Source organism: Watersipora subatra, chromosome 10, assembly GCF_963576615.1.
Source record: "Watersipora subatra chromosome 10, tzWatSuba1.1, whole genome shotgun sequence".
NCBI classification, from domain to species: domain Eukaryota; kingdom Metazoa; phylum Bryozoa; class Gymnolaemata; order Cheilostomatida; family Watersiporidae; genus Watersipora; species Watersipora subatra.
The window spans coordinates 46670343-46693312 of record NC_088717.1 but is presented as its reverse complement, the minus strand read 5'-3'; the positions used below and the strand labels follow the sequence as shown (position 1 = coordinate 46693312).

The window sequence follows — 22970 nt, the reverse complement described above, 5'->3', positions numbered from 1 at the left end:
TCAGCTTTGAAACTCACGCAATAAATAGTAACTCTATTGACTCTGAAATAAAAAAGTGTTAAAGTTGTAATCAACAGAGACTTTAATTTATGTATGTATAAATTATATTTGCATACTCTTTGCTTTCAAGCAAAATGAATGGAATTGTCTAGCTTTAAAAAGCACTTCTAACTTTCAAGTTTGTTAATTAAATTTATAGCCGCCTGTGACAGTTTTACTAGTTTTGTCAAATCTTAGATGCATTTATAAAACCTAATATGGTATGTCGGTGAGTAAAAGCTTCACATTCTCATTTGTTACCTAACACAACTGGCTGATCAACAATCATTGCTTCTGAAAAGATGACTTGTAGAAAAAATCTCACACAACTGTGAGCTTGCATACAGAATGCGTGCTATGTTATATATTTATTAAAATTATTGTAGTGTTGTAACTTTTTTTTTGGTACCTTACCCGATATTTGAAATCTCAGAAACACCAATTGATTTCTTATGGAATTGATAATCAACTGTTAAAGTTGAATACCCTCATTTCTAACTGTCAGATGTCAATCAGAATATTTAGAGCAGACGGTACACGGCATCAAGTTATTTTCTATATAGCTGTGACAAGGAGATCGATTGTTGTAGCAATTTCCTGCTTGGAGAAACGTTAGCTTTAGCCCATTGCTATCTTCATGTCCTGTGTAGTAGTCTGGACTCATATCTACGCAGTAGTTCCTTGATGAAAAGTACATCTCATACCGCACTCCTGTAAACAGTCAACTAGGTAATTTTGTAATTTCATCCAAGTATTGAAGCACTCTATCTTGCAACAGCAATAAAAAACAATAGTAAAAAACTGTTGAACCACTAAAATGATAATAAAACAAAAAATATGTTATTTAGTAAAACATTAACAACACAAGAAAAAATTTAATAACCATAAACAGCAAAGTATAGCTATAATGATATCTGCTAAATAACTGTAAATTCTTAAAAATAAATATTAGTGGAAAATGTACACCAGTGCAAAAAGTTCATATTTTAATAACTAATTGTATATTCTGGCGAAGCTGAGAGCTTTTTTAAGTACAGTTTTGTTTTTTCAACAGACAGGCAGGGTGAAAAAACTAAATTTAATAAAGTTAAAAATCATCAAGTCTCATCGATAAATAAAATGAATCCTTAGTGTGTTCGTGAACACAATGGTCCAACCTAAGTCAATGAGATTGAAAATTGAAAATAAGAAACTTCAATGCAATCTGTAAAACAGTTAGTCTAAAATATTAGCCGCATATATATTTTGTTTAGTCAACTTCTCTTATTTTGAAGGTTGGAAAATTATAACTACATGTAGATATAAAATATGTTATTGCTAAAAGAAATGGATGGTTCTTTTATTTTGGTTTTATGAAACACAAGCGGTAAGCTTTGTGCTGCTGGAGAGTTCTTTAATTTCTGATGCCAATTGCTACCCTGCTTTGCTGACAGTATTCCATGAAAGCAGTGCATTCCATAGCTACTCTTATGACAATAGTCCATGAATGTGTTCATCGAAAGCACTTTTCCTTAATGCATGCAAAGGTGCATTTTTGGGTGCCTAATCAGATAGATTTTTCTTGATTTATCTGAATTATACTAGGTTTCTATGTTTACCAATTGAGCCAAACATTGCTTTAATTAAGCCTGCTTTTGCACATAAAATAAGTGCTAGATAACATGTGGAGCTCTGACGGTCCGCTTTTATAACTCTCCCCTTATGGGATAACTTTTTAACGTCACAGACAACCACTCTAATTTATTTGGTTAATATAAGTGACGGTATCCCAAGCTAAATCTCCCAAGTTCAAACCTTGTACATTATATATATTTATATTATGTACAATATTTATTACGCCTATAGCATTTTTTCAGTGTGAAGGTATCGAATAAAATTTTAAAAGGATTAGAGTATTTAAAATAAACATTCTGAATAGATTTACAGGTGTTTATTGCAAGACAAGCATAAGGTTCTCAACATAGCAAAACACCAAAATTTTAAGTAGATTTAACAAGCTCAACAAGACTACAAGGTGATAAAAGTGTTTCAATCATATAGATTGTTTGCAACCACTGTTAGTAACATTCTATTGAAGCAACTGATTTCCTTCTGTAAACCATATTCAAGGGTCTCTAGACATTTGCACTTACAGAAAACTCTTCCGAGCGTATGGCTTGACTTAAATTCTCAGAACAGACAAAACTTATACACTTAAATTACTATTAGTAGTCTTTTGTAAACTGTCTCTGTTATCACTTGGTTTGGCTCAGCGAAATTGAAACTTGTTAGCCTGTTAACTCTATTAGCCTAATTGATGGTCTAACAATATGTGTAGCTATCTATCTGTTTAGCTTCTTTGACTAACCTATGCTCCGCACCCGCAGTTGCGAATCAGGCAGCAGAAAACCATTATCATTTACCTGATGTAGTCATCATGTATCCATTGTACTCCCTGTGCCAGCCACTTAAGCAGTCAACCCTTCCTGGAATTGTTATCTAAAAAAAACAGAAGGTCCTGCTTAGTCAGCTCAACATTTTCAACTTACTGCTTTAGACTTTCTCGAGCACCAATACACAAACTTTACATGCAATATGTATCAAGGATTAAAAAACAAAGCTATAATTATGTGAAATTGATTAGAATTTTGAGTTGGTTTGGGCAGAATTACCGGTATTATTACCACTATTGCTATATACTACTACAATTTATTAATTGTATTTAAAAAACCAATTGTAGACCAAAATTGGTCGCCTTTTGAATTATATTCAACCTAAATTTTAATATATAGAGACACATTACCAGCTGTTGGCAAACATTTTAATTTAAAAATTGATTTAAGAGTTTTTATTAACTCAGTAAATTAGTATTCATGAAGGTCGCTTTAAATAAAAAACTGTTTGGTAATTTAACATTCATCTCAAGCTGAGCTGATAACTTATAAATTTTCTTTGAATAATCAGTGGTGGAAGTGTTTCTTATTGCTAATCCTTCACTCCTTTTGCCCATTTGAGCAAATGAGAAAACAAGATCTTTATTGAATGTTTCACTAAATTCATTAGGAACCACCTAAAACTTACTAAAACCAGTCCTAACCTGTTGAAAAAATGGAACTCATCTTGTTGATGAAAAATTAATCTGAAGCTACAATACATGCTTCTATTTGAAAAAAGAAGTCTTGAGTGCTTATAGAGCTACCATCTGCTACTTTTAAAACTAAGAAAACTAAAAAATGGAACAAAAACCTGAATCTTACAAATCTTTGATATACTTTTACTATAACTCGCTATAGTAAGTGGGCAGTGCCCCCTTCTGATAAATTGTTGAATATATTTAACTGTCACTAAAATTGTACTTTGTGCAAAGAAAATATGCCAAGCGCTATGAAGCTGTATCTTTTAATAGCAACATTTTTTTGTTGGTTGTATGAAAGGGCACAAGTCAGAAATAAAAACAAATGCAAACTAATTATTTCATAATTTGTATTTGGGGTGAAAACTTAAGAATTATATTATACTTACCACAGGAGACTTATTGGTGACACAGACAGCGCATGTTAACACGGACTGATGAGCTGCTGAGTCAAATATTTCTGTGTGAAGACCTATCAACAAATCATAGGACAATTATATCAAAAACCTTTTATTCAAAAATCCATGTTTGTTTTTCAAAAGTTTATCTGAAAAGAGTTTTTTGCTAAAATAAAAAAGTTTTTTGTAATATACATGTACTTGAATAAAACTTGAAAACAAAAATACTGTGAATCGGTTATACCATATTTATAGAGTTTTTCAAGATTCTGCTAAATGTAGTTATTTCACCATGACATGACAAAGCATCAGGACAAGGTGAAGGGTCTGAATGCACAATATAATACAGCATAAGAAAAGCCACGAAATAGACTATAAAAAGTGGGACTTGAAAAGACAAATGTTACTGAAAGCTTTTTCGAAAAACTAAAGTGTGATCATTAGAGAAACAAAAAAACGATACAAAATCATTACACAAAATCCTGGTGAATTATATCAGAAAGTATTTTTGTATCATTTGCAAATTTTTTTATGTTTTGGGTGGTCTGATTGTCAGGATGTTTCTGGACTAAAATCGATGAAATTTGATCTCAATTAAAATGGTCAGAAGAAAAATAAGTACGAAATTAAGTTAGTAGTTGATAGCGTTGTGATAGTTGTCATTGTCTATTGCGTTCAAGTTGAAGCATTTTGCGTTTCTATTTAGCCTGTCTTTTTGCAATCTTAGACATCATAGTCAAACTTCCGATTGATCTTGGCCTTTTAATTGCAATAAAGCTTCATCGATTTTGATGTTGAAAAATGCTGGCAATCAAATAACCACAAAAAAACAAAAACTAGTGCAAATGATAGGAAAATACTAATACTTTCTGATACAATCTACAAAAGTTTAGTATAAGTTTATTTATAAACAATCAGCAACAATCACAAATACAAATAACAACCTAAATTCATTATTCATAAAGGATTTCATAGTATAAACTAATAATCTAACCAAATGATCAACACTAGTTTATCATAAAATGACTATCTAAATATATAATTTTTATGGGTTTCTTACAAAAATTGTGAACTGAAAAGCAGAAGAAACCCACCTAAATCAAGTTTAGCAGCAAAAAGTTTAGACGATGTTTCAATTGCTGTAGGTGAGTTGTTATACCAGGATGGTGAAGTGCTGAGACACTCCAACTCTGTAGATCCACCCATTCCGTACCAAGGGTTAGCTGCGGCAGCATATCCTGTAACACAGCGGACAGGTAAACCTTTGCATTTTGATTGGCAGTTTAAAGCAGATTTTCTTCAAATGCAAAAATCCACGTAAATTTTAAAATATTTGAAGTTAGCAAGTGGTAGAGTTTTTCCACTCATTTTTTCTAATCTATTCAACAGAAAGTGTAATAACAAATTTGTTGTGAAACATTCGCTAGCAATGAGAACCTGTAAAATTATTTTTGAAATATAATATTCAAAAGCAACAGGACATATAAAATGTTTATGATGCTTGAACAATTATTGAGATGTGTTTGTACCCACAAGAATCGTCAGGTTTGGTGATAAACCATTTTGGCTGAGTTTTAATAGTTAAACATATTGCATACCAATGATGCAAATTTCCTGGAGCAAAATTAGAACACAAGACAACTTTGAAATTCCTAGTTATTGAAGCTGGGCAATACTTTAATAGAGAACATAGCATTTCACACAATTATCTACAGGTAAAGCATGTTTAATCGTTATAAGCAAAATCTTTTAAAAAAACAAGATCCAGGTATGTATTTAAAAAAGTTTATAAAAATATTAAGAAATGTAGGCATGTTAAGAAATAAAGCTAAATTTCTTGGGATAAAATGCCTAAAATTTGTCACAATATATCAGCAATGGTATAGATACTTACATACTTACTTGACTTGCAACAGACATACTTGGGTAAACTCTCACCTGCATAGGCAAGTGTTGCTACTTGAGGGCAGTTCACTTTTCCCCATCTCACAAAGGAACTGCTACCGCCACCTGAAACATTTTATTCTTAAGCCAAAACATGTGTCTGTTTGCAAGCAATTAATCTGATGCTATAAAAAAGAACACAACTTAACAAACATTAATAAAGGGTTTGACCAATTTGAGCCGCTCAATGTAGAACTACAAACTGGCTAAAGATACTGAGGCTGGTTTAGTGATCAACTTGCTAAATATTTAGTATGTATTATAAGAAAGTAACATAATCTTTTTATCATTTGCTATTGTTTCTCATGTTTGAGGTGACCTGATTGCCAGTATGTTTCAAGATTAAAATCAATAAAATCATCATCCATACTACCTATCAGTTCACTATATTCATACCACATTATACTTTTAGCCCTTCAAGAATTGTATGGTAATTACATCCTTCACACAATATATGAAACCCGATTCTCAAATTCCTGTCTAAATCTTTACATTTTTCTTCCTGTGCAGGCCATCGCAGGGTGGATTACCAACATGCCAATGTTTGGAACCAACTCCCTAAGACTATTAAAAGCATAGAGAAGGTGGCCAATTTCAAGAGAGAACTTAGGTTGGGTCTTTTAACAAGTGAATGAAACCTAATTACCCATTAAAACTGACGTTGATAACACGATGACGACAAGCCCAACGCCACGACTAGCTACATCATTGCGTATTATGGACTTCATTACTGTTCCAGCTTTTTTCTTATGTTTAACTAATTTTGTTGATAAAAATAAATCACAAAACACAAAACCTAATCACAATTTAAATGTTGAAATCAGGCAAAAGTACAATTATGACATCCCTAAATGCAAACAGACTGACAGAATAGAGGCTAGAATTTAGCCGCAATAGCTGGTATTATTTATAGCAAAAATTGCGTCTAATCGCATAATTTTGGAAACTTTTTTCTTTCGAGCGATTTAATTACGATGATGCTTGGACGATTTCGGTCTTTAAACGTTTTTTTGGCAGTCAGGGTACCTCGAATATCAAAGGAATTCCAAACTTTGAAAAAAAATATTGACACTTTCGAATAAAACAAACTAAGGTTTGTGCAAGTTCACCTTCAAATACATGTAGTTTTATTCGAAGTAAATCAGGCATCTATGAAACTAAATACCAGGTATGAGAGTGTTACACAACTTTAATTAATTGTTACTGGTTCTTGACACCCTGTGGGCTTTAGACCTTCTGCATTAATGACAATACTGTAGCTCATTTCTCTTGTACGCATGCATGTTCTATGTTTCCTAAAGACTGAATAATAGCTCTGCTAATGAAATAGTGATTGTTGGATCTGTAAAAGCTCTCACACAGCTACGCGCCTGCATTAGCATGCTAGCGGACATGCTTCTGAGAATGTTTGCATCTGTGACTTTGTAAAGAGGTAGGTTCTGGCTGTTAGGTACAATACTGGCTACTAATATTGGAGTACACGTGTGACTTAGATAAAATGTGTCAGCTACTGTTAACATAAACCAGTTGGTGTGTAGTCTGCTGAACAAGAAAATTACTTTCAGACATCTGAGAGTTGTCTGCTCCACATCAAGTACTTTTATAGTAAATTTTCCGCCACCAACTATTAAATTGAAAGAGTTCAATGGGCAAAAAATTTCAAAAAAACGAAGTTAGCATTTAATTTTAGAAGAAAATGATTACTCTCCTTATCTATCGACGAAATCAACCAAATGTTCTTCAATAAACTAAAATTATCAATTAGTAAAGTTACTTTAAATTATCACAGCAAAAAAGCTTTTTTATGAAATTTTGAATGCCTTTGTTAAATCATAATTAGCTGAAATTGATACTTTATAAAACTATATTTGTTTTGCAAAAATAACTTTATGCATGCACGCATGTATACATAAGTATATACATATATATGTGAAAATATACATATATATATATACATGTATATACATGTGCTACTTGGCGTTGTCCGGCTAATAAAAAAGTCTTTAAATGGAAAGTTAATTTGTATTTAACATATACGTGTGTAAGAACATTTTCCATTCTAATTTTCAAACTGCATATCATGTGAAAAGTGTTTTGGGTAGTTTAAATATATTGAGACAGAAAATAAAAACAACTGTAAAGGTTTTCAAACTTTGTCGATCAACTGTAATTTTCAAACTTCATATATTTTCAAACTTGAAATATTTGAACATTTTTAAAAACTGGTCTTGAGAATACTTATACTGACTAGAATATACACTTCAACAATTAAACCCTTTACTAACAAGCTAAACGCATCAAAATCTTTATAACCTAGCCTATATGATCTACTGATTTCTGTTCCGTAATATAACTCATGCAAGTATTTATAATATGTAGATCTATGGTTTATCATTTAATTTTATGTATGCTAGTAAATGAATGTAGCTGACCCAAGCGATTTAATTTCACAAAACTAAACCTTTTGAAGAATGAAAAGAGTGATTGTACTTATCGACTAATACATCATGATTAAAAAAATTCTCACAGTTATGAAAATAAAGTCGTCTGTTGAGTACTTACTCTTTGCTTTTACGTTCTCTAAACTGATCACTTATTATTCTCGCCTATGGAAGAAACAAGTTTTTGTAATAAAGATAAAATATTGTAATATAATTGTCTGCTCTCACGTAGACATGCATTGCAAAAACAGCAAAGAACAAAAGATTTCTTACTCATCCAAGCTGAAAGGAAAGTAAAACTGCATAAGTAGATTTATATATGATTATAGTACTTCATGGCTGAACGTTTATAGCTCAAGCAATAACCTCCCAATAATGCTTGTTTTAGCAAATATTGTTTTAAAAGTGGCTTAAGAAACACTAGTAAATGACTTGATTATGCTGATATGAACCAGCCAGCTATTAATTTACTGACTATGACAGCAAAAAACAGATTTGCACAATCATCAGTCATTCAAATAAGGCCTGAACCAGGAGTCAGTCATTTGCAAAATGACTGACGGCGAGATACATAAAAAGAGAGAAAGCGGAAGAGAGTGAGGTTGAGAGAAATAGAGAAATAAAGAGAATGAGAAAGATAAAATAAATCACAAAAACGTAGTATTTGTTATTAAAACTTTGTTCTGCAGTTTGAGGAAAAAGTTCAAAGTAGATAAACTCATTTATGTTATATTTTACTCACAACCCTTGACTGTACAGAAAGCTACTGTCATAGGCTGAATGTACTTAAATTGCATTTAGCTAATACCAAATTACAGTAGTTATTATGTAAGGGAGGTGTATTATTATTATATTTCCTAGTTGTATTCAGACTTATGTTTGAATACAAATGAACAGGAAAGTAAGGCAATGGCCATGCTCATTGTCAAGCAAGCGAGCCCATTCTTTTTTATTTAATAACAAGACAAACATGAAAAAGGTGGCTTTAAAACCGTGAGTGATAAATTCTCAAATGTAGCCACTCGAACAAAAAAAAGAAACAACTTGACACTTTTCTACTGTTTGGCATCAAAAACATAATTATACCTACTATTACTTTTTTATGAGACGCACACTAAAAAGTATAACTTTCAGGTAGATGATCACTAGTTGACTGATTATTTTCTGGTAGGCACTCTAAATGTTAAATTTAGGTGTAATGCTTAGGCCTGCTGCCACATATACTGCTTTAATAATTAATTTTTAGATCTTAGTTAAGTTCCATGATCTTAGAATCATGAGCACCCAATATTCAACAAAATTTTTAATTTAACAGTGTTCAGTCATAAAGTTAATTTTAGATAGTTGCTGTACGTTGATTTAAATAAATGCGAGAGCAATAGATGGAGTCATGTAAAAAAAAACTCCTCTATATCAAGACCCTCTGAGCTCAAAACAAGCTAAATGTGTTAAGATTAAGGCTACCCCTCTGTAGATGGTAATGTTTTTGAGGAGGTCTATATAAATAATTGTATACTAACAAATCTGCATTGTCAGTGTGTGTATGAGCACGAGTGTGTATGCATTTGTCATGTAGGTGTTTGTGTGGTATAGTATGTGTGTGCATGCATGTGCGTGTGCATTTTCGTGTGTGTACATGTACGTGTGTGTGTGTATGCATGTGCATGTGTGTGTGCACATGCATGAATGTGTGCTTGGGTGCATGTGCGTGTGTCTGTAGTAGTCTGGTTAAATGCTAAGATTTTCCATATTTTTGTCAAATTTTATTCAAACATCACCCCCATATGCTTTAGGCGTTGCGCCAGGTCTTTAAAAATATTTAGCTTGAAACTCTATCTAGTTTCTGATATTCAGCTTCTTAAACACCAACTTGTGGGCTATCTGATTGGGAAAATTGCTGGGCGTATGGCTAATCTTTACTATAGTAAGAGTCATGTCCCCCCGTCACTAAGTCTGTCCAAAGTCACACTAAGAGCATTAAAGAAAAAAATTGCAATGCTGACGCTTCAAACCGGTAAATGCAGCTCTATAGATCACTACATCATAATATCTTGTTGAACGAAGGATTGCCATTGTACTAGTTAGTGATAAACCGATTGCCATTGTACTAGGTAATGATAAACTGAGCAAAACCGGAAGCATTTTATGACACAAAATCAGTAGAAAACAGGAAAACTAAAAGACAACTTATAAAAATCCTAAAAAAAATTCAATTTCTGTATTTCCAATATAGCAAAATAAATATCATTCCAAATTGCTCGCCGATAGTTTTATTTTGGCAAACCTTCATTTTGGTGAATGACTATGCTATGCAAGCAATAAAAAATCAATTTTCATCAACAAAATACCAAAAAGTAGAATTTATGGTTTTCAACCTGTATATTTGAATAACATTCATGATCTGAGCAGGTTTGTCTCGCTCAGATCATAAATTTTATTCATGATCTGAACCAGATCATGAATAACTTTTGCATTTTAATAATGCAAAAATTATTTATGAATAACAATAATGTATTTTTGTTTTCTTTGGTTCTTCTTTGACCAGAGAAACAAAACTTTTAACAGAAAATGCAATAAGCTGCTGTAAAAACAATGGATCCTAATTCTAAAAAATTGCAATTGAAAGCTACAAAACATTCATAGGTTTTCCTAACTACATGTATATTGTGCTCAGATAGTATACAACGATTCCTGCAACACCTGGTTTCCTCAAGGCATAATTCAACTAATGTGATACGTTATAAAAAAATAAACAGCTGTATTTAGGTTGATTTTTAACTTAAAACACAAACTAATTTTTTAAATGTCAAACTAATTTTATGTTAATAATTTTTTTCAAGCATTGGTTATAATTATAGAATTAATTTTATCGTTTACAACTAGAATTCCTTAGTCTGAAGTCTGAACATGTCTGAAGGTCATGCTTAGTTTTGTAGATATAGTGTAACTGTAAGCAGGCTCTAAATATAGATGGATGAGTAATGCAACTACGCAAAACCTAAGAACCGGCTGATGAACTTGAAAGGAATATAATCGAAGCCGCTATAGCGGCGCATGCACCCAAAGTGGTTAAGTTGGAAATTCTCAAACGAAGATTTAAAATTAAATTTTAGGCTAATTTTATAGAGAAATCTTTGGACAACACTGTCACTACCATAAAATTCTTAAAGATCGTTGGTTATGTTAACAATGAATAATAAATTTCAGTTGCTAGCAATTGCTGGGAAAGTCGCAAAAATGTGTTTACGGCGGTGGACCATAGAAAGCGCATGAATGAGTCTACTTCAGTGAAAGGGTTGAAAACGTTGGATTTGCCATTGTTTGTGATAGTATTTGTGATTTTCATTTTCTTCCGCAGCTGAGTTACTTTTACTTTTTTTCCAGTTACGAGTACTACAGAACTACAGCTACTACAGAACTTGCATGGGCACTCCGAGCGTTGCGATAGGCGATGGTGAGAAGAAAGCGAGCAGTGTATATTACAAAAAAGCCCACCATCTCATTCAATTTTAGAAATGCTTGAAGCAGTACAAAGCCTTCCAAAAACCCTACTGCCCAAACGCATGAACAGATTGATTCCCATAGAGAAAGAGACTGAATTCGCAAAGCAGCAGCTAGACAAGCAGAAACGGCAGAGCAAACACAGCTACGCCTACAAAAAAACAGAATAGCAGCGGCTAGAAGAGTAGAAACCGCTGAACAAACACAGGTACATCGAGAGCAGGCCAGAATAGATGCTGCAGCCGCTAAAAGGGCAGAGACTACTGAACCGACCCAGCAGCGACTCAAATGGCTCAAAGCAACCGCTACATCCGCCAGACGTGCCGAAACCTCCGAGCAGATGCAGCGGCGGCAAGAACATGATGCACTAGCTACAACAGCTGCTTGGCGAGCTGAATTTTCAGAGCAGATAAAACGGCGACAAAAGCGAGATGCACTAACTACAGCAGCTGCTACCAGGCACCGTGTATGGACAGAAAACTTTGCACTTGACTACAGCCCTGCAACACAGTATAGGGCCGAATTTTTCTATGGGACAAATGTCCAAAAACGCTCCAGATGTAATGCTTTACGTTGAAAAGGCGAGAGGCCATATATGTAGTTTATATAGTAGATTTTATCGATAATAGATTTTATCAACACGACCACATTACTGCTGCGCAGTTTGTATATACCATGTCAAAACACAGGCTATAGACGAAGAACTGGTGTGTCATGATTAGTGTTTCAATCATGTAGAAGTCTCAATTCAATAAATGCTGGCGATAGCTAAGCAGTGCAATAGCAAAATATTTTCTAGATTTCCTTAAAATATGTAAAAGTTTTCAATACTGCCAGTTTGAAGAACTTCAATTTGCTTAGCAATGTCAATTTAATTATCAGTTCTGTGTACAAAATTAGGACAATTCCGATTTGAGTGGTTCGATACTGATGCATTGCAGACTAGCTGTAAAACACATTGCATATTTCCCTTGGTCTCTTCAACATTATTGACATGTACAACTGCATATTGTATGCAGTCAGATCAGCACAAAAATTTCGATAGATTGTATATTTGGAGTTGTTTTACAGTATGAAAGACAGCTCTCAATAAATCTATTGCTTTACGTAAATCTGTTCCCGAACACGAGTGATACAGCTACTATGCTATAAAAGCAGCTTGGTGTGAAAAAGTAAACAGTTTTTTGATATGGAAGTTCTTTTTCCATTTCCCTTTTCCAAAAGGCATGATAGCTCAAACTTTGCAATACTTTTTTAAGGTGCAAGCGTAGAGTGTTTTTGACATATATATTTCCCTTACGAGCTCTCTCTGTTTATTAAATTAATCAACTTTACACAAATTGAATTGTGACAACTTCGACATCAATTTTAGCAAATCTGAGACTGGTTGAAGTTGACTATAGAAGATTATTTTTTACCAAATATGGTTGTGGCCATTTTGTTAGTGGTGCGTTAGAATTATCACCTAAAGCTTAGATTTCGATTTGCAGGAGATATCATCATTCTTGAGTTCGAATTCACAAACATATTGTGCTTGATCTGCTTTCTATCCCACTCAGAACCAGTGAGGGCAAAGTATTCATGGCAAACTTTCAGGTAAATCAGATGCAAATTACTATAACTACTAACCAGAAGTTGTCTGTCCAGACCTACTACGACTATCGGAGATGCGAGATTTGCTGATTATACTGTGAGAGCGACTTGATACATCGGAAGCTGAATCTGGTTCTTGTACAAATTTCAGATCAGCGGCAAAAGAAACTGTTGTTTGAGGCGGTTCAAGTGGTTGATTCTCTTCCTCATTGAACCCAAATGATTCTTGAGATTCGGGCCCTCTTACAAGATTAGAGCTTTCGTATGCTGTGACAGGAAGCTCCCCACTGTAAAACATTTGCAAAGAGATGACCTTGAAAGTGGAGAAGTAGTGGTTGCTACTGTTTAGTATATGGTTGCGATTGCTAAAGTTGACAGTATAACTGTGTTTGCTACAGTTGAGTGTATAGTTTTGATTGCTACAGTTGCAGTTCAGTGTATAGCTGTAATTTTTGCATAATGCTATAAAAGTAACATGTAGATGAGATCTTAAACTTAAACTGTCATGATAATCTCAAAATATTGATCTGATTTGGTAAAAAAAATCTAATTAGATCAATCATATTAATTATAATATACATTACTAATTACCACTTTTTCCCTTTGTGTGTGTCTGTCTGTCTGTATGTCTGTCTGTTGGTCTATGTAAACACTGAACTTCAACATTTTTGACTGATTTTTGTCTAAGCTTCACGTGAAGATGCTTTTGACAGTTCACTAAGAATTTTTGATTTTAAAACTCTAGCTGCATGGTTCTCAAAAACCAGTCTCACAAGTAGGCCTACTTGCTCACTGACTATATGACTACAAATTAAAAAATTCCACCGCATGCCTCGCTCACCGCTAGTTATACATAATACTCTTTTTACGTAGGTTGATATGCTAATAGTGTTTTTTAGCAATAAAATGCCCAGACTTCCTAACATTGAAACCAAAAAATTATTTCCACATGCTGTTGCAAATTAAATTAGATAAAAACTGCCATGAGTAGAGTTTATAATTCACAAACACAACCAAACCTGGCAGGCATTACTCAGTTTAAATCGCTACTGAAATTTTGTTGTTGTAATTTTTACGAATTTTACAAAGTATAGTATTTGCTGCTAAGTATATATATATATTTTGTATCGAGGTACTTTTCTTATCTTGTTCTAGTCTAAAAACACTTGCTGGACTTTCTCACAAATATCCGAACTTGCTCTAAATGTTCATTGGCGGCTAGCGATGTGTTGACATAATTGGAAGTTGAGCTTCCGAGCTGTACAAATTGCTTTATCTTTTTACATTTTTGTTTTTCTGAATAAAATAAATTATAAGCACATTTTTATCATGGCTTCAGTCTGGCTATTCAACCTGTGGATGTACAATTTTTGACTTGTATTGACTCGTTCAATGTTTTAATATACATGTGTGATATTTGCATATTTCTAGGTTAGTTCGACTTATAAACTTCAGATCTGTCATCCAATAATTTATGCATAATTCATTATACATAGAGCATTCAGAATAGCCAATAGATCTACTATATTAGAAAGCTTCAGCAGCAACAGACGGTAGTTTAGAAATGAAAATTTAGCAAATAGATCAGTTTTATGTAGGTTATAAAGGTTGTTATATAGGTTGTTATAAAGGTTGTTATATAGGTTGTTATAAAGGTTGTTATATATGTTGTTATATAGGTTGTTATATAGGTTGTTATAAAGGTTGTTATATAGGTTGTTATATAGGTTGTTATAAAGGTTGTTATATATGTTGTTATATAGGTTGTTATATAGGTTGTTATAAAGGTTGTTATATAGGTTGTTATATAGGTTGTTATATAGGTTGTTATATAGGTTGTTATATAGGTTGTTATATAGGTTGTTATATAGGTTGTTATATAGGTTGTTATATAGGTTGTTATATAGGTTGTTAAATATGTTGTTATATAGGTTGTTATATAGGTTGTGATATAGGTTGTTATATAGGTTGTTATATAGGTTGTTATAAAGGTTGTTATATAGGTTGTAAAATCAATGAGCATTACTAACATATTGCAAAGAGTATGCTATAAACATACTTGAAATATTGTTTTAAACTTTCAAATAACTTAAGACTGCATATTTGAAAAGGTTTTTCATAAAATTAATAGTGTCATCTTATATCACCTGTCTGCTATGGCATAACATGTAAAGACATGAAATATTAGAAACAATAAGCATTCAAAAATACATTTTGCTTTATATTTATGAAACAGCAATTATGTATAAATAATACATGTATATGTAAATGACTCAGTTATCTATAAATGCGCTGCAGCGCATTAAGTTCTCCAGCGTAAGCTGTCCATGCATGACTATTTTCATACCTAAATACGCCGAATTTTAGGCATTACTTACTTAGCTCACTATATCTAGCAATTAGACCTAAAGTTTTGCTTACAACATTGTCATTGCTTTTTGTTGCATTGAAGATCATCATATTTAGTTCTCCTATGTACATGGATTCAACTCAAAACATAAAGACTTGACCTTATAAGTATTTTTATGCAAAGGATACTTTAGTATATAGCAGCAATAGTTTTAAAATCTTCTTATTGAAGTTAGTCAGATGAGCTTGATCATAAAAATAATAAAATAAGTTTGAATTTCTTTGATTTTGTGTGTCAAAATGCTTTTCTTTTTTTAACACTTTTTCTGAGATGGTGCAAAAATATTTTTCTAATATCTGTTATAGATTCGGTAATATATTGCACAAAATTAAGGGTAAACCAAAGCTTCAAAATCTCTTGCTAAAATGGGTAAATCTACTATTTGCGATGAAGGCTCTTGCTGCAAAACTGTCTACATTATATATTTTCTCCCACAACACGTTAAATTGCTAGGAGGACAATGTAATTTCGATTGGGATCTCTAGAATTGAAACCATGCCAATTAAACAACAAATATGACCTCAAAAAATTGTACTAGAGCTATTAAAACAGTTTTGTGTTTACAGCATTAAAATTATGGTTTAAATAAAATTAATATTTAGAGTCTCATCTTATTTTCCTGGAAATGTTTGAGTAAAGACGTAAGATTTATTTGAAATAATATAGCAGTCTTTACTACCGACAATCATGTTGGTTTGCTGCAGTAACATTTACTCTATAGCCAAATATTATAAAGTGACTCCTTATAAATTTTTATTTATAATATTACTAATAAAAAACAAATTAAATCCATTGAGAATGTGTTCATCTTTACTCTCAGAATCAAAAGTCATCAGCCGAGTTTTTTGCAGTTTGTTTCAGAATTTTTTTGTCTGCATCACTATTATCTATTGCCTCCAACACCAGGGTTGTATCAAGACTTTTTCATCATGTTATCCCACTAAAATTGTTATGATAGCAAAGGTATTTAGTAAAAATAATCAAAAATGGTAGCAATAAAATTAAATTGAATTAATTCCATTGAATTGGGTTGTTATTCGACAAAAAAGCAACTGTAAACAGAGTCAAGAGAATTCCAGTAAACCATCTGTAAAGGTGTCTGACACAGGCTACACAATGCTGGAGTACCAGCCATCAGGGTTCAAAGGGTTCATTTCTGAACCTTTTTGTGTTCTGAAATTGCTATCAAATAGAATTTATCAAGCTTGACTGCTTACAAGCTTTCCTAATTGTACATTGTTAAGCCTTCAAATAGATAAAACTTTCTACGAAAGACATTTTTTTAGCGCAAGAACAGAGTCACACGTTCCTGCTGTGACTTGTCTGCGACCTAGAAGCAGTTTTTTTCAAATATTTTCGTTGAGAGGATGTGAAGGTTAACCTTGACTATTCAATGAGTCGATAAAATCAAATTAGCAGACATGGTTAACAGTTGTTTGATTGCTTTAAACTTAAACCGAGAGAATGCTAATTTGTTAAAACTACCCGCTTACACAGCTTACATCCATACACAAGGAATAACTTGAGTCCGGCTTTGTTGATGAAATTTGAGAACCTACCTAAACAATCATGCATAGGTGAGGTCAAACAACCTTGTGGTCTGTCATAAATAAACGGGACATAATTCGCTCATGCCTCAGCAAGTTTGCCATGAAAGATTCGAAATGTTGATTGTTGGGTCCGCTGCCTCTATAGAAATATGTTAGTTTGACCCAAAAAGTGAGAAAACGCTTATACTGGTTATACAGCTGAGCAAAATTGTGGTTAAAGTTAGCGTTGTCATAAAGTTAACATTGTAGTTGAAGTTAGCATTGTCATAAAGTTAACATTTTAGTTAAAGTTAACATTGTATTCTAAGTTAACATTGCAGTTCATGTTAAATTTAGGTTCAATTTAAAATGGTAGCTCAAGTTAATATTGTAGAAAAAGCGGAGCATTGCAGTTAAAGCTGCATGCTAAGTAGGGTAAATCTTTTACATTTGTAACTAGTTTTATTAAAGAACAATGTAGGATTATAGAATTTATGTCAAAATTAATATTTTTAGCCTATACCTTTTTAGGTGTCGACTCAAAAAGCTTCAACAATTCAAGTTTAGTGCCAGAACCAGAATGGCTGGCCTACATACATATGTAGCTCAACACCAATTTAAACTACCTTTAGTATGCTGTGTTAAGGTAATGCTAGTATGTAACTATTTTATTTTAATTCCAACGTTAACACAAAGACGTGCATCATTTAAATATTCAACAAACGCAACCTCAACCAAACATTCTTGTGCTTCTAATTATAGCTTCTGATGTAGTTAACTTAGGCAAAGCATATCACAGGCTATTAAAGCTCTTTTGTTAATTACCAAAAATAGAAGGAATCTTCTCGAGTTAATCATACTATATTCTTACGTGCGGCTTGTATTGTTTTAATAGGATTTTTTAAGTTGAAACTCAAATCAATACAGCATGTGCGGATTAAATTGTCCAATCTCTATCTATTTGTGATGCATGAGAGTTTCCACAGCAAATGCTCAACGTTGTGATAAATTGAGTGTCAGGCAATTAAACGCTCGAAAAATAGAAAAGATCTTTAGCCATAAGCCTCTTTAGGATTATTTGGTTTTAAAGAGAGGCATTACCAGGATGTGCCCATCACTGTATCTGTTTGCCTAATTCACTAGAGATCGTAACCTTAGAAACAGACGTCAGTAGTGCCTGCATCTAACTTTATCTCTAACAACAATGACCGAACCAAAATGGAGTTTGCTTATTTCACTGACAGAGTAGAAAATAATTGATAAAGCTTGTTTTATATCCAGATCATCAGAAGTTTAATCAGATAATAGCAGACTATGCTAATGTGTCAGTAGTTCGTAAGCTGGGTCGGATGGGACCCTGGGTTTTAGGTTTTAATCAAACAATATCAAATTTTGTGAGTTAGTCTTAGGAGCTTGGTGGAGGACGTGAAAAAAGGTTGTATGTCATTTTTCAATAAGGAAGAGTTGGTGCTAAAATATATGAGACTGGTAGAGTTCAGTACATCCAACAAGGTTAAGAACCGGTGAGTCTTATTAAAAGCCAAAGTCAAACTGCATTTAGTTTTAGCATCAAGATCTTTAATTAATCAACAGCATCAACTCTGTAAAAGTGAGCATTAGTAGACCAGTCTGATAACCAAACTGTTATCTTTTCCCACATTTATAAACTGGAAAAATTGAACAAAAATCCTCAGCCTTAAACAAAATGAGTTGTTTAGAATATTTTTGGCAACATGCCTAACACAAAACATCATCAAGCTTGAAGCGAACACACAATATTTGCCCTTTTTTTAATTTTACAAGCTGATAAATATGCCATATTCAGCTAATAAAAACATTTGTTAAATTTGCAAATTTATAATGAGCTTGAAAGTTACAAATGATAGATTTCCACTATCAGCATTACTGATGTGCAGTACCTTGGACCAAGTTCTATATGAACCGGATTAAAAACAGCTGAAGTAGATGAGATGGTGCTTGTGGTTGAAGACTCAGCATCAATTGCCCTCACCGGCCCCATCCAAGGATTTTGCCAATTACCAGTACGTAGTCCGGTACTATTTCCACTGAGTCCAAGCCCATCCACTCTCTGTCTAACATATGTTCGTACTGACCTCCTTTGCCGTTGGTCTACTAGCTATAAAATATGTGTTACCTGATACCAATATGTACTACCAACACTACTGGCTCACGACGTCTAAAGCTGTGGCCAAATATCAATGATATAACTTATTGAATTAAACAAGAATACAAAGCTATATAGCAAACAAAGCAACCACTAGCTAGTAGTTAATCATTGATTCCAAACATATGGCAAGCATCGTTGTTTATTCCATGACACCAATGTGCTACATCCACCATCATATGTTTTAGTTTATGAACTTTCTGTTACTACAACCTACAATTCACTATCTCGATTCTCTTACAGTACTAGTAGATTACCAACTTTCAAAGCACTTTTGTTCAACTTACTCAATAATTCCTGATTACTGTTTTTTCATTTTTATTTTGACATGTAACAAAAAGCATTTTGTTGATGATTACCAATGCTAATAAGAAATTATACATCCATGTACATTTACTAGAAGCATTTTATAAGCTAACTATAAAATGAACAAAAGCTGTGAAGTAACGCTTCAAGTCAAGAAAAACTAGACGACACCTTAAAATGATTCCTAGACCAATTCTCAAGTCTTGCTACTCCATGCCGCTTTTGAACCTGATATTGCTACACACTTAGGGCTCAGGTCAATGTTAAACTGTTAAAGTTTTTTTGTTTACCCTACTCTTAACACTTTGGCTGTATTCTTTGTGTAAGTCAAACTGTATCTTACCATTAAAGTTTCTAATTGTTTTAAATAAAATTTGTGTGTAAGTGATATGAGAAATAAAACGAAAACTGCTAGAACAAGTACAGTGTTTCTTAACCATGTTTGATGTACAGTGTATATGAAACCCTATCAGTTTCATATACAGTGGTGATACAAATTATGGAACCGCCTTTGAGTTTTACTACGTAATGCGCTATAATGGCTCTCATATTAGTTGTATTCAGTCCAGATATGAAAGGTTATACGTCATTAGAAAGGAAATTTTATCAGCTTTCGCACTGTTTACCTTTTTTCTGCATCCAAACATAATTCCATCACTAGTGCAGTTAAAAGTGCAACTAGTCAGGGTGTCTCATAACTAATCACTTTTTTTCAAAAACAGTAGTCTTGTGAATTATGTCTAGAATTTCAAAATTCTTTGATTAGCTCAGTTTAACAATCATCTAAGACAACAATTGCATTGAGTGAGACGTTTTGCATTACGTAACGTAACCCAAGTAGTATTAAAAAGTTCTTCTGCTCTCAGTAAAGTCCTTCTGCTCTCAGTAAAAGTCATTTTGACAACTTCATCATCATGACTCAACATCTCACAAAAGAAAAGCGTGCTGTAATAATTCACTTTCATCAGCAAGGGAAATCGCAGAGAGAAATTGCAAGAGAGGTAGATTGCTCTAAGAAAGGTGTATTTACAACAATCTGCAGATGAAAGGAAACTGGTCAAGTTGAAAAAAGGGCTGGTAGGGGAAGGAAAAAGTTAAAAACAGATCGAGTGACCAGACGCCTAATGAGACTTTCTTTGGCTGATAGACACCAAACCAGTCCTCTGCTAGCCAGAGAGTTGAAATAATCAACAGGTACAGAGTTAGCACCATCAATTGTTCACAAATCATTGAGAGATAATGGCTTACGAGGCCGTAAAGCTCGTAGAAAACCTTTGTTGTTATCTCGGCAAAGAAAGGCTCGTCTACAATGGGCAAAATATCCTGTGAATTGGTCACCAGAAGACTGGAGAGCAGTATTATTCAGTGATGAAAGCACATTTACTGTGCAAAATCACTCTGGCAACAATTATGTAAGAAGGATACCTGGTGAGGAGTTTAAACCAGAATGTATTTTACCTCTGATGAAGCATCCCACCTCAGTAATGGTGTGGGTTATTTCTCCGCTGCTGATCCTGGTAGATTAAATTTTGTTGATGGTATGATGGATGCAGAAAAATATTGTGGAGTACTACAAAGTGTGATGATACCATCTGCTAGAAGTCTGTTCGATAGAGAGTGGCTGTTCCAGCAAGATAATGCTCCATGCCACACAGCCAGAAGAGTAAAGAAATGGGTTGCTGACAATACTGTTAACACTCTGACTTGGTCTGTTCAGTATCCAGAACTTAACCCGATTGAGAATTTGTGGAACAGAATAGGCAACCTCATAAGTAGACAAACCAACTAATAAACAAAGATTGATGGAGCTATCCTGGCATCGAATAGTGACACCTGAAGAGCTTCAGACGCTGACAGATAGCATGCCCAGGCGCTGCCGAACAGTGATTGACAACAGAGGCTGGCCAACCAAGTATTGATCATTTTAAGGACTAAAACAGCTCTTTTCAAGGCTACTGTACCTTGTCTTTAATTTAATTCACATTAAAAGCCATTTCAAAGATAAGAAATATGTTATTTTATTACTTTTGGTCAGACACCATTTAATAGAAATTACAACTGTACATCTGTACAACTGTAACTCTCTGACAGCTTTCAGTAAAGCTATAATAATATTTTTATAGAAAATACAATGTGGTTTTAATTTAAGTTCATCAGAAAGCCAACATTGTGACGATTAAAATGGTATATAAATTTTTATAGTTATGTAAAATTTTGATTGTAGAAAAAACCAACACAACTCAGAATTCATTGCTATGTAACGAAAATTAGAGGCGGTTCCATAATTTGTATCACCACTGTATGTGTACTTTACTGAACCCGTATTTATTGAAAAGCAATATATGATTTTTTCACATTCAAGACAAGTATATCTTTTACTTGTGCACAAAACGGACTGTTCATTAGAATCACTGAGTTCAAAAATAAAATCAACAGATTGCATGAATTCACAACATATGCTCATCTTTTTACAAAGACATGACCTTGAAAATCTGTGCGACCTTTGCTGTTGCTTTTGAGAAACCTCTTCCAAATACCTGTTGTGCTGGCTCATCAGACCAAAGGTAATAACCACTAGGCTATAATTATTAATGTTTACAAACTTACCACTCTACTTTGTAAGTTCTCAAACTTTGCACGAAGAAGGTTAAACTCGAGCTTAAGGGACGACAGCTCAGCTCGTGTGTCTTGAAGGCACAATAGAACATATAGTCCACATACGAGAAGAAGCACACAAATGTTTAAGAGTATAACTATCAAGCAGCAAAAACCATTGCTCTTCCAAAATGGATGTTTAGTTGAAGGCGTCCTTTGGATGGATTTTTGCGCAGTAAAAGGATAATCCATGTCTTTCTTGCGGACTAGCTTCTCTCTGCACAAATCTAAAAGCCTAATCCATCACATCCTCCTCCGATAGCTGGCTAATTTAATCTACATATATATTTTACTAGCTGATTGATGACATGTGTGATTTATTAGCAAAGCAGCTTGATGTGCATTCAGCTAGCATTGCATCGCATCGTTAGCCAATGGAATTGTTTCCTTCTCTTGCTTCAAGGCTTTCTGGAAACTCATTGGTGCGTTGCAATAAACTATACCAATCATCCTACACAATTTTTGGTAACTATTTTGAAGTAGTATAAATGTACTTAATTGTACCAATACGAATATACATGAAACATTTTCTTGAATTCAAATAAGATTTTAGCACTTTTTTGTCTAGCAGATTTTTCAAAATGCTTACACTGTATTAGGGAGATATTGCTGCTTCAAGAGCAATTGTTCTGTTTTATGATGGCATTTACGTTTTCATACATAATGTAAGAGCTGCCTAAATAAAGGTGGTAGTCAAAGTTAACATTTTAGCTAAAGTTAACATTGTAGCTAAAGTTAACATTGTAGCTAAAGTTAACATTGTAGCTAAAGTTAACATTGTAGCTTTAGTTAAAATCACAGCTAAAGTGTTTATTTTAGCTAAAGTATATATTGTAGTTAACGTTAAAATTGTGGAT

General features: G+C 33.4%; 1 protein-coding gene across 1 annotated transcript; it reads right to left on the bottom strand.

Annotated features, from left to right (window-relative positions):
• Nucleotides 1-451: 451 nt before the first annotated feature.
• Nucleotides 452-22359, bottom strand: LOC137406404 (uncharacterized). The gene is made up of 8 exons (XM_068092978.1): nucleotides 22066-22359; nucleotides 18887-19104; nucleotides 13065-13315; nucleotides 5488-5559; nucleotides 4644-4787; nucleotides 3541-3623; nucleotides 2442-2517; nucleotides 452-750 (listed from the first exon to the last, which is right to left on the bottom strand). Exons 1-8 carry the CDS (start codon nucleotides 22303-22305, stop codon nucleotides 548-550), a joined length of 1287 nt encoding a protein of 428 aa, XP_067949079.1. The 5' UTR covers nucleotides 22306-22359; the 3' UTR covers nucleotides 452-547.
• Between the last annotated feature and the right edge of the window lie 611 nt (nucleotides 22360-22970).